This window comes from Salmo trutta, chromosome 23 (assembly GCF_901001165.1).
Source record: "Salmo trutta chromosome 23, fSalTru1.1, whole genome shotgun sequence".
Lineage (NCBI taxonomy): Eukaryota > Metazoa > Chordata > Actinopteri > Salmoniformes > Salmonidae > Salmo > Salmo trutta.
Window position 1 is genome coordinate 36,092,427 of NC_042979.1, and position 13,711 is coordinate 36,106,137.

Here is a 13,711-nt window from a genome sequence, read left to right on the forward strand (position 1 = left end):
CCTGTCAGAATTTGTCTCAGGGTTTTGACTGCCATATGAGTTCTGTTATACTTACAGACACCATTCAAACAGTTTTAGAAAATTCAGAGTGTTTTCTATCCAAACCTGAACAATAATATGCATATCCTAGCTTCTGAGTTGGTGTAGGAGGCAGTTAAAAATGGGCACATTTTTTTTTCAAAATTCTCAATACTGCCCCCTATCCCCAACAGGTTTAAGAACACATTCTTATTTTCAATGATGGCCTAGGAACGGTGGGTTAACTGCCTTTTTCAGGGGCAGAACGACAAATTTTTATCTTGTCAGCTTGGGGATTCAATCTTGCAACCTTACGGTTAACTAGTCCAACGCTCAAACCACCTGCTTTACATTGCACTCCACGAGGAGCCTGCCTGTTACGCGAATGCAGTAAGAAGCCAAGGTAAGTTGCTAGCTAGCATTAAACTTATCTTATAAAAAACAATCAATCAATCATAATCACTAGTTAACTACACATGGTTGATGATATTACTAGTTTATCTAGCCTGTCCTGCGTTGCATATAATCGATGCGGTGCGCATTCGCGAAAAAGGACTGTCTTTGCTCCAACTTGTAACTAACCATAAACATCAATGTCTTTCTTAAAATCAATACACAAGTATATATTTTTAAACCTGCATATTTAGTTAATATTGCCTGCTAACATGAATTTCTTTTAACTAGGGAAAATGTGTCACCTCTGCAACAGAGTCAGGGTATATGCAGCAGTTTGGGCCACCTGGCTCGTTGCGAACTGTGTGAATACTATTTCTTCCTAACAAAGACAGCCAACTTCGCCAAACGGGGGATGATTTAACAAAAGCGCATTTGCGAAAAAAGCACAATCGTTGCACGACTGTACCTAACCATAAACATCAATGCCTTTCTTAAAATCAATACACAGAAGTATATATTTTTAAACCTGCATATTTACCTAAAAGAAATCCAGGTTAGCAGGCAATATTAACCATGTGAAATTGTGTCACTCTTCCGTTCATTGTACGCAGAGTCAGGGTATATGCAACAGTTTGGGCCGCCTGGCTCGTTGCGAACTAATTTGCCAGAATTTTACGTAATTATGACATAACATTGAAGGTTGTGCAATGTAACAGGAATATTTAGACTTATGGATGCCACCCGTTAGATAAAATACGGAACGGTTCCGTATTTCACTGAAAGAATAAACGTTTTGATTTTCGAAATGATAGTTTCCGGATTTGACCATATTAATGACCTAAGGCTCGTATTATTGTGTGTTATGTTATAATTAAGTCTATGATTTGTTATTTGATAGAGCAGTCTGACTGAGCGGTGGTAGGCGGCAGCAGGCTGGTAAGCATTCATTCAAACAGCACTTTTGTGCATTTGCCAGCAGCTCTTCGCTGTGCTTCAAGCATTGAGCTGTTTATGACTTCAAGCCTATCAACTCCCGAGATTAGGCTGGTGTAACAGATGTGAAATGGCTAGCTAGTTAGTGGGGTGCGTGCTAATAGCGTTTCAATCGGTGACGTCACTTGCTCTGAGACCATGAAGTAGTTGTTCCCCTTTCAACTTACATGTTTATCTTTTACGTCACTCAGAAATACAAAAATTATCGACATGGTGATTTAATTAACTTTTAATGTCATTACAGAAAACATACAACAAAATTACTGAGTTAACACATTAGAAACAGAGCCTGTCATGAAACTTGCAAATAAAGATGAGAATAGTTCAAAATGAGAAGATCATGCCATGGAAAAGACGACTGAGTGGACATAAAGTGGAAAGGAGGGGAAATAACTCACACCATGCAGCAGGACGCCTTCAGCTGTGGGGTCTTGGTAATGCAGGTTTGATAGTTATATTTTCAATAATGAATGGTTAGCAGTTATGTGACAATTAGGTCAAACTCTATTTTATTTTTTGGTGTAGATGGCCAAGGAAGTTGCACAGAACTTCCCCAACATCCCCTCCAAAATTGTTAAAGAACCTTAACAAGGAGCAACTGCGAAAATAAGTGGCTGAGGATATACTAAAAATGTCTGGTATGTTATGACATTTAATTGAAAAATTCATGTAAAAACGTGTGAGATGAAAATGGACAAACCAAAGGGTGTGCAATATAGAAGGGTAGTCAGTGGACATTCTGAACCTTTTTTGAGTCAAGTAGGTCACATGACCAAGGAGCTATTGAAATTTGAATGTAAAAGTTTGTACTTTGTTTACGCTCCCTAATTCAACTAGGAATACAAAATGCTGCTCACATTTCCACAAGTTTATTAGCTTTGAAAAGCAAATGAATGTCGAAATCGTGAAAATAAGACCTGTGCAATGTTGTGTGCAATTTTCTCCATGACCCTTATTTGGAGTCTGTGGCTCAAGTGGCTTGAAAGAGCGAATAGCCGTCAAATATCCAACTTGAAACTGTTTTTACCTCGGTCCTAGTGCTTAGAGCTTTGGGCCAAGTAACCGAAAGGTTGCAAGATCAGCTGACAAGGTACAAATCTGTCGTTCTGCCCCTGATCAAGGCAGTTAACCCACTGTTCCTAGGCCGTCATTGTAAAATAAGAATTTGTTCTTAACTGGCTTGCCTAGTTAAATAAATAAAAAATAGTCACAAACTGTGACTTCAAACCATGGTGTTTGAGACAAAGTAAGCTTTCGGCCCAGGGGCAGACCTTGAAGGGCCTGTCTTCTGCCAGTTTTCTCACCTCATGGCCAGGGTTTCACACCCAACTCAATGGGATTCTTTATGTTGGATAAGGCTTCCTGGGGTACTTGTTTCTTGAAAGGGAATTTGTGACCTTGCTGTACTATCCACTTGTTATCTATTGTGACTGCTCAGCCAAATGCCAGTGTCATAAACATTTACCAGTTTGTAGCACCAAATACATTTCTACAGATTTGATTTAGGCGGCCAATGCTGCTTATTGATAAAGTGGATGTGTCAGCAGAACCAACTAGTTCATTGTCCTCAAAGGAGTACATTCTTGCATGTTGGATGTCAAATTATCACAAGTACAGTAGACGAGGTCTAGCAACACTTTCTCATCTTGTCCCTTGTAGATGAGCATGTGCCGTTGGTGCACGTCATTGGGTGACGATGTTGCAAAACTGCTCCAGAGGTACTGTGCTGGGTCTTGGTTAACAGAGGATGAGGAGGCAGTCAACGAGGAGAAGGCACTCAACGATGACCTCGATAAGTGCCTGGAGTGTGTGGTAGCGTACCATCGGGCGAAGGAGGAGTTGCCTGGACTGCACCGGGTAAGGATGAACCATACAGTGGTTGCTCAACTAAAAGTTTTGATAATTGGTAATTGTGCACGACTTCAAAATTTGAATTTCAATGAACTGAATGTGGAGAATGAAGGTGATTGAATTTAGAACAATAGTGTAAGAATTGCTATTCCTCTGTCCTGCAGCTCACACCCGGAAAAATACAAAAAAAAAAATCAAATCAAATCAAGTTTTTTTTAGTCACATGTGCCGAATAGAGCAGGTGTAGACCTTATGGTAAAATGCTTACTTACGAGCCCCAAACCAACAGTGCAGTTTTAAAAAATACGAATAAGTGAAAACTAACAAGTAATTAAAGAGTAGCAGTAAATAAATATAAAAAACAATATAGACAGGGGGATGCCGGTTAGTTGAGGTACTATGTACATGTAGGTAAAGTAAAGTGACTATGCATAGATGACAACAGAGAGTGGCTGTGGTGGGGAGGGGGGTAGTGCGACTAGACTAGTCTGGGTAGTTGCTTTCATTTTTGCTTGTAAGCAAGAATCAGGAGGATGGAATTATGGTCAGATTTGCCAAATGGAGGGCAAGGGAGCGCTTTGTATGCGTCTCTGTGTAGAGTAAAGGTGGTCCAGAGTTCTTTTCCCTCTGGTTGCACATTTTAACATGTTGATAGAAATGAGTTAAAACTGATTTAAGTTTCCCTGCATTAAAGTCCCCGGCTATTAGGAGCGCCGCCTCTGAGTGAGTGTTTTCTTGTTTGCTTATGGTGGAATACAGCTCATTCAATGATATATTAGTGCCAGCCTGTGGTAGTATGTAAACAGCTACAAAGAATATAGATGAAAACTCTCTCGTTAGGTAATGTGGTCTGCAGCTTATGAGAAACTCTTCCTCAGGCGAGCAATAGCTCGAGACTTCCTTAGATATCGTGCACTAGCTGTTGTTTCCAAAAATACATAGACCGCCACCCCTTGTCTTACCAGACGCCGCTGTTCTATCCCGCTGGTACATCGTATAACCATCCAGCTGTATGGTGAGATAGTTGTTGGTTGGGGGCACGTAAAACGTCTGCCTTCTGCTACGGCGCCATCTTACCATTTTTGTTACTGCTTATCAGTATTACTTAATAAAACTGTTACACTAATGTTTTTATTTACATTTATGGTGTTGAAATGTTAGGATTATTTTGCTCTTACTGTGGTACTGTCGCTTACTCCTGACCGGTCACGTTGTACAGCACCCGAGTGGCACAGTGGTCTAAGACACTGCATCGCAGTACAAACTGTGTTGCTACAGATGCTGGTTCTCTCCCTCTAAAAACAGAAATTATATGTAACAAACTGGCTTTATTTACAAATTAGTAACAATGTCTCACCCCATGTTCAAGAATGGGCTTTTTCCCTCCCAAGTTACGTTATTTGAAAAATAAATAATCTCCAAAATATTGTTATTTTTAAACAAGGTTATTATTACATTTGGAATGACATAAAAGCACCTTACATATTCTCACAGATATATTACCAACCTTGATTTTCACAAGCGTAGCAGTCGTTGAATTCTGCAAACAACGTTTCTAGCAGGACAATATATATTGGTCATGGCTCTCGAGTGGTGCACGATGGGATTGCCTTGCAGTTTTCCAGCTTTATCCACTGAGATAGCAGTAGGCACACAAGGTTCAAGGCACGAGTGCAGGAGGCACAGAACGGGCGGCAGAGCAGCGCACAGAAGACAGACCTAGCCCATGGGGATTTGAGGAGGAGGGTGGGGCGGTGGACCCCTTCTCCACTGGGTAGCACAAAGCAACATTTTAAGGGGCATTGCAGTAATAATGGCGCTGACTAGGGAAACGTTCCTGCTGTTCTTAGTACCGGTCTGTTTTAGTTTGAACGTGCAATGTAACTAATAATGGTGTGAAAAATGCCCCTTAGATATGAATTCGGAGGGCAGAAATTATTAAATATTAGAGCATTAGACCTCTCACTAAAGGCGTCAGTCAAAAGATATACTTAAATCCGAACTGGATTGATCTACCATTTCTATCAGGCTGCTGTAATCGATGGGGGCTCAGGGCGGTACCATTTAGCTCATCTGATGAAGGTGCACATGGCTCAGATTCAAACTTTGAAGACCGAGATCAAGTCCTTGAAGGCAGAGCAGCAGAAAGAGAAACATTATCTGAGGGCAGAGATACGGGCGAAAGCTGATGCATTGGCGGAGAGTCACTCTGCATTGGCGGAGAGTCACTCTGGAACTCCACTTCCGACAGGCCGAGTCAACATACCTGGCGAGTTAGTCAGGTCGTCGGTTCACCCTGACATTTCCATTCCTCTTCTGACAATAGAACTTGACCAACTGTTCACTTGGCACAGCAAGGGCCTTCCGGACCGTTTTGCTATTCCAAGGATGTGTAACCGAAGAGATGCCATGAATGGACACAGAATACCAGCTGGGATGGACGCCCAGGCAAATGTGGCTTACCAGTGAAGCGCCGGGTGTTGATCATTACTACTATCTCAGAAGTTTCTGTCCATGACTGATACAACCTGAAAAGGTCTTCCCTGTGGCTCAGTTGGTAGAGCATGGTGTTTGCAACGCCAGCATGGTGTGTGCAAAGCCAGGGTTGTGGGTTCGATTCCCACGGGGGGCCAGTACATTAAAAAAAAATGCATGAAATGAAATGTATGTATTCACTACTGTAAGTCACTCTGGATAAGAGCGTCTGCTAAATGACTAAAATGTTTAAAAAAAAATGTAAAGACGGGGTTAATGAGTACTTGAGGTCACCAAGAAAGTCTGGACATGGCCTGATCTTCCTTATGTAAGGAATTAGGCACTTTCCTATGTTTACTACAGTTTGTACTGTAGGCTGTGTTTACTTGTCAGACTGCACAGTAGCCTGATAAACAAATGCAGGCGGCTTATCTTCAAAATGCTTTATCCAAATGTTTAAAGTGCGTGTGGACGACCTCATGCAACCGCAAAATGTCTGATAAAGCATGTACTGTACTGTATTTATTCATCAGCATCTTTATGCTTTCGTTAATAAAATAATAAAAATACTTGTTAAATGCAGATATTTATTTCCTTATGGATCCACAACTAATTATGGGAATAAATATCACTGAATGACAGAAATATTAGAACAAAGTAGTCACTCTGCCTTGGCGGAGAGTCACTCTGCCTTGGCGGAGAGTCACTCTGCCTTGGCGGAGAGTCAGGCGAGGAACAAGATGGAGTCACAATCCATGCCAGGCACACCTGTGAGCTCTGGAACGCCACTTCCGACAGGCCGATTAGTTACACAAATTGTTGCTTTACTGGAAAATACTCTTTCAAACACACACGGTCACGTTGTACAGCGTCATTATGGCTATTAGCAGGACAATAGACTTGCCTAGAAGGAGGGTAGGGCTGGGCGGTATACCGTATTTTATGATAGACCCTTGTGGCTCAGTTGGTAGAGCATGGTGTTTGCAACGCCAGGGTTGTGGGTTCGATTCCCACGGGGGACCGGTACGGAGAATTTTTTTTAATGAAATGTATGCATTCACTACTGTAAGTTGCTCTGGATAAGAGCGTCTGCTAAATGACTAAAATGTAAAATGTTTTGATGCAGGGACCGGTTTGGGTTTTTACTTTACCTTCTGTACCGGTATTTGAATGTTTGGTAAATGTGATATGCTGTGTGTAATGTCAATTTTTATAGTTTAATTTGCTCTTTTGTGTCATCGCTCTCCGCTCTTTCTCTCCGTGCCACTTTCCACACTGACCTAGCCACGCCCCCTGTCACTGAAGGAGCGCATTTGATGTTCCTCAACCACGAGACACTTGCGTTCAGTCTGCATGGTCAATGTAGCACATGCAACAATGTTGATGATAACAATGCTGTTTTCACTTTGCTTCTTAATATAAATCCACTAGCGTTCTATAATGACACTATCAGTTTTTCTTACATCGGCAAACAGCTAGTTTGTCTTTTCTTAGCAAGTTGCCAGGAAACTTGTGAGACACTAATTGTTAGCCGCTAATAGCCAATGTACTGAGTAGGAGCAAACGTAGCGAGCTAATACAGTGACGTTGTAGACCTAAATCAGCATGTTGTTTGTGCAACAGTATCTTCTAAATCTAAGCGGAATATGCAAAGCAAGAATATGTAAGCTACATGAAGTAGCTAAGAGAGAACATGCAATGTAGCCAAAGCTTATAGGGTCCCCTAGGAGAAACTTATCAACACACTAGTTCGTACCCTGTCACAATAACTCCCTGGCATTTTAATTTGTTGTCATCTCAAACAACACTGTACATAGAATAACTATATTCAAAGTAATGACTCGGGACGTCGGGTTTGAAATGAAAGCTTATTTTAGTAATACTACTTGTTCACGTCACATTTAACAACTTTAGATTCTACAAAACAATAAGAAAGTTGCTAGCAAGAGTCAGGATAATCACTTGTCACTTGTACCTAACTGGCGCGTTCTCTCTCTCTACTTCCTGTCGCAAGGCATTCTGGAACTTGCAGTCAAAAGCGTAATCCAATACAACAAAATATGCATGTAGTTCTCTCAATCTCCAACACACAAATTCTAATACAATTACATATGTAAATAACTGTAAAGATGTAACTGTAAAGACTGTAACTGTAAACATTTAACTCTGTAACCCATTAAAGTTCCAACACTGTATTCAAAGTGCCCACTATTATATTCTAACTATAGAATTAGAATAGTCATTCTATTTCCATGATTCCAACAGTTTTGCTCTAATTCGCAAGTCAAATCGCAATTGCAACATTTGGTTAAATAAATGCTAGATTATTTGCCAATATAGTGCAGTCCTACGTGGCAGTGTGGGAATTCTCAGTTGAGCAGTGGTGTAAAAATACTTGGAAGTACTACTGAAGTATTTTTTTGGTATCTGAACTTTACTATTTTTTTACTTGAGAACTTTGACTTTTACTTCACTACATTCCTAAGGAAAATACTGTACTTTTTACACCATACATTTTCACTGACACCTAAAAGTACTTGTTACATTTTGAATGCTTTGCAGGACAGGAAAATGGTCCAATTCACTCACTTATCAAGAGAACATCCCTGGTCATCTATTGCCTCTGATTTGGAGGACTCACTAAACACAAATGCTTTGTTCGTAAATTATGTCTGAGTGTTGTGTGCCCCATGGCTATCTGTAAATATAAAGAAAATGGTGCCATCTGGTTTGATTAATATAAAGAATTTGAAATTCTTTTTTACTTTTTATATTTAAGTATAGTTAAAACCAAATACTTTTAGACTTTTACTCAAGTAATATTTTACTGGTGACTTTTACATTAATAGAAAATTAATGGGGGTGTATTATTGTTATGTATCACATAAAGACTGTGATTTGGAGTTCCATAGGGAGATTTCTCTCACTCTAAAAACAGAAATAAATGTTTTGGCCTTTACAAATATTATTTTGCCCTTTTTTCAGATTACAATCGCTCACTTTCGATAACAAAATATTGTTATATTTATATATAATCAAGTTGATGGCACAGTCATATTGCCCCGGCACCTACGTAAAGCTGAGTGACTCAGTCATTCATGGCTTTGGATCAAAGTAAGTAAGTACCAACATTCTTTGTGATAGGCTTTAATAAAGAAATGTTTTGGTTATTCTGACCTTGACACCATGTACAGTATTATAATAGCCCATTATGGGCTATTAGCAGGACAATATACCTTTTACCAACACCTCTATGTATTTTGATACTTTGTGGAAGGTAATTGATTAGCATTTAACAACTTTGTGGATGGGGCCTCCTGAGTGGCGCAGCGGTCTAAGACACTGCATCGCAGTGCAAACTGCAACAGATGCTGGCTCTAGACCCATGAGGCAGCTTTTGGTTTCTCTCCCTCTAAAAACAGAAATAAATAATTCTAAATAGCGAACTGGTTTTATTCACAAATTAGTGAGAATGTCTTACCCCATGTTCAGGAATGACCCTTTTCTCGTTAAATGAAAACAAATATCGTTATTTAAAAAAAAAATACCTTAAAATTAATTTATTTAGAATTATATTAAAGCCCCTTAGTTGAGAATATCTATCAGATTTGCCCTAACGAAAAATGCCCCTTAGATATTAATTTAGATTCTTCTTATGCTCTTAGTACTGTATCCTACTCCCGGCCGTTACGTTGTACAGCACCATATTTTCCATATCAATCCCGTTTACCATGTTCTTACAAAAGGTTTTAAATACCCTAGTAATGCCAATATTGAAGACTATCAAATGCTTCTCAAAGATGCCCTCTGATGGTCAAACTAGCATTTAATGGTAGAAATGGCTGACAATTAAATAATGTGCCATAGAATTCTGCAGCAGCCCGCACAACTTTTAAAGGAGGAACCACTAAATGTATTGTGGTTGATTTAATCCACATACCTGAGCTTTAAAATAAGACCACAATATGGAGAGGCAGGTGTGATCACAAAAAAAGGCACATACTGTTGAAGTTGGAAGTTTACATACACTTAGGTTGGAGTCATTAACTTATTTTTCAACCACTTCACACATTTCTTGTTAACCAACTATAGTTTTGGCAAGTCTGTTAGGACATCTACTTTGTGCATGACAAAAGTAATATTTCCAACAATTGTTTAGACTATTTCACTTATAATTCACTGTATCACAATTCCAGTGGGTCAGAAGTTTACATGCACTAAGTTGACTGTGCCTTTAAACATCTTGAAAAATTCCAGAAAATGACGTCATGGCTTTAGACGCTTCTGATAGGCCAATTTACATAATTTGAGTCAATTGGAGGTGTACCTGTGGATGTATTTCAAGGCCTACCTTCAAACTCAGTGCCTCTTTGCTTTGATTTCCTGGGAAAAGTAAAAGAAATCAGCCAAGACCTCCACAAGTCTGGTTCATCCTTGGGAGCGATTTCCAAACGCCTAAAGGTACCACGTTCATCTGTACAAACAATAGTACGCAAGTATAAACACCATGGGACCATGCAGCCATCATATTGCTCAGGAAGGAAACGCGTTCTGTCTCCTAGAGATGAACATACTTTGGTGCGGAAAGTGCAAATCAATCCCAGAACAACAGCAAAGGACCTTGTGAAGATGCTGGAGGAAACAGGCACAAAAGTGTCTATATCCACAGTAAAACAAGTCCTATATTGACATAACCTGAAAGGCCGCTCTGCAAGGAAGAAGCCACTGCTTCAAAACTGCCATAAAGAAGCCAGACTACGGTTACCAACTGCACATGGGGACAAAGATCGTATTTTTTGGAGAAATGTCCTCTGGTCTGATGAAACAAAAATAGATGTTTGACCATAATCACTATCGTTATGTTTGGAGGAAAAAGGGGGATGCTTGCAAGCCAAAGAACACCATCCCAACCATGAAGCACAGGGGTGGCAGCATCATGCTGTGGGGGTGCTTTGCTGCAGGAGGGACTGGTGCACTTCACAAAATAGATGGCATCATGAGGAAGCAAAATTATGTGGATATATTGAAGCAACATCTCAAAACATCAGTTAGGAAGTTAAAGCTTGGTCGCAAGTGGGTCTTCCAAATGGACAATGACCCCAAGCATACTTCCAAAGTTGTGGCAAAATGGCTTAAGGACAACAAAGTCAAGGTATTGGAGTGGCCATCACAAAGCCCTGACCTCAATCCTAAAGAAAATTTGTGGGCAGAACTGAAAAAAGCGTGTGCGAGCAAGGAAGCCTACAAACCTGACTCAGTTACACCAGCTCTGTCAGGAGGAATGGGCCAAAATTCACCCAACTTATTGTGGGAAGCTTGTGCAAGGCTACCCAAAACGTTTGACCCAAGTTAAACAATTTAAAGGAAATGCTACAAAATACTGAGTGTATGTAAACTTCTGACCCACTGGGAATGTGATGAAAGAAATAAATGCTGAAATAAATTATTCTCTCTACTATTATTCTGACATTTCACATTCTTACAATAAAGTGGTGATCCTAACTGACGTAAGACAGTGCATTTTTACTAAGATTACATTTCAGGAATTGTGAAACTGAGTTTAAATGTATTTGGCTAATCTTTATGTAAACTGCCGACTTCAACTGTGCTTGATATACTGTAGTCATTGTCCACATACTTTCCCTATGTTTTATCCTTTCCTCACCACAACCCCTTCAACCTCTCTTTCTTTTTCTCCCGCTCTCACTCCTTATCCCCCTCCCAAAAAACTCTCTCCCACACAGAGGCTATGGGAGTTGGAGACGTCCAGGCTGCTGGACTTCTTTTCTCATGCAGCAAAAGACGCACAGCCGGCTAAGGACCTCAGCTATATAGAAGAGGATGGCCGGGAAATCGGAGTGTCAAACATCAGCCCCGCAGTGTACGAGGACCGTCTTGGGGTTCCCCTGTCAGAGGTCCTCAAATACCCCTACCTGCTGGCAACCCCTGAATTGAGTGAGTACTTTCATTTCAATTTAGGTGATGGATTCCCTATAAATGCCCCCAAACCAAATTTAGGAATGAAGCATGCTTGATTAAGTGCTGGACTGTGCTCTTGGTGGCTTTAAATTCATCAGGTGTTCTCTTTTTCAGGTGAAATGTGTGTTGAGGCAATTTGTAAGATGGAGGAATATAACTCCTTCCGGGTGTGTTCTAAAGATCCAGGGATCTACCTCCTCCTTGTCCACCCCAACGAGACGGTAATAACTTACTTGCTGAATTGTTACAAAAAACAAATGTGGACTTTTATGGTTCGATGGTAATAAAACAAAAAATATATACATTTTGTTTATCTAACACGTCTTTATATTTGCTAAAGAGCTTATGGCTCTCGTCTGTCTGACATGGTCACAAAAGCTTCTCTAAGTCTCTACGGTCATAACTTCTGCTGTTATTTATTCTTTCAGGTTAGGCGGTGGGCAATTGGTGCTGCAAGGTCCTTAGGGAAGGTGGACCGAGACGACTTTTATGACCTTCAGGACATCTTCTCCTGCATGTTCAACATTGTCGACATGGATACCTCCTATGATCCGACGACTAAGATGACCTTGCTGCAACCGCATCTTTACGATTCCAAAAATGCCAAAAACTACTGGTTGGGTATGTTTCTTTGCCCTGTGTTCACATTTGGGGGTCTTCCAGACCTTTCTCCAAGAGTGTATGTTTTTTGTGAAACAACTGATAAATGCTCGATGTTAAGTTAACCATTTCTGAAGTGCAAACAGCTACTATACCGGTTATATGATCCACATCAGTGTTTTATACACTGAATAAAACATATTAACGCAAAAGATTTTACTATTACAGTTCAAATAAGGAATCGGTCAATTGAAATAAATGAATTAGGCCTTAATCTATGAATTTCACATGACTGGGAATACAGATATCCATCTGTTGGTCTCAGATACCTTTAAAAAAAAGTAGGGGTGTGGATCAGAATCATTCAGTATCTGGTGTGACCACCATTTGCCTCAAGCAGCGTGACACATCTCCTTCGAATAGTGGATCAGGCTGTTGATTATGCCCTGTGGAATGTTGTCCACTCCTCTTCAGTGGCTGTGCGAAGTTGATGGATATTGGCGGCAACTGGAACACGTCATACACGTTGATCCAGAACATCCCAAACATGCTCGATGGGTGACATGTCTGGTGAGTATGCGGGCCATGGAAGAATTGGGACATTTTCAGCTTTCAGGAATTGTGTACAGATCCTTGCGACATGGGGCTGTGCATTATCATGCTGAATCATGAGGTGATGGCGGCGGATGAATGGCACGACAATGGGCCTCAGGATTTCATCACGGTATCTCTGTGCAGTCAAATTGCCATAGATAAAATGCATTTGTGTTTGTCTGTAGCTTATGCCTGCCCATACCATAACCCCACCGCAACCACGAGGCACTCTGCTTACAACGTTGACATCAGCAAACCGCTCACTCACATGATGCCTTTCACGCTGTCTTTCCACCTGCCTGATAGAATTTAAACTTCCCTGAGACGGTTTCTGACAGTTTGTGCAGAAATTCATCGGTTGTGCAAACCCACAGTTTCATCAGCTGTCTTAGCGGCTGGTCTCAGACGATCCCGCAGGTGAAGAAGCTGGATGTGGTTGTCCTGGGCTGGCGCGGTTACATGTGGTATGCGGTTGTGAGGCCGGTTGGATCTAATGCCAAAGCTTATAAACTCAGCAACAACAAAAAAACGTCCCTTTTTCAGGACCCTGTCTTTCAAAGATAATTCCTAAAAATCCAAATAACTTCACAGATCTTCATTGAAAAGGGTTTAAACACTGTTTCCCATCAATGACCCATAAACAATTAATAAACATGCACATGTAGAGCTTCCAGACGATAGGTCACATTTATGAAAACGTTGGACACTAAAGAGGCCTTTCTACTGGCTCTGAAAAACATCACAAGAAAGATGCCTAAGGTCCCTACTCATCTGCGTGAATGTGCCTTAGGCATGCTGCAAGGAG

The 13,711-nt window shown here is 40.7% G+C and overlaps 1 protein-coding gene across 2 annotated transcripts in view; it reads left to right on the forward strand.

Moving 5' to 3' along the window:
* Window positions 1–13,711, forward strand: part of LOC115159927 (probable helicase senataxin) — a 54,526-nt gene that overhangs the window by 5,649 nt on the left and 35,166 nt on the right. For both annotated transcript variants that reach the window (XM_029710069.1, XM_029710068.1), the window contains exons 2-5: window positions 3,067–3,264; window positions 11,478–11,688; window positions 11,827–11,933; window positions 12,141–12,333. In XM_029710069.1, coding sequence (XP_029565929.1) covers window positions 3,067–3,264; window positions 11,478–11,688; window positions 11,827–11,933; window positions 12,141–12,333 — 709 coding nt within the window. The remainder of the gene's footprint in view (window positions 1–3,066; window positions 3,265–11,477; window positions 11,689–11,826; window positions 11,934–12,140; window positions 12,334–13,711) is intronic.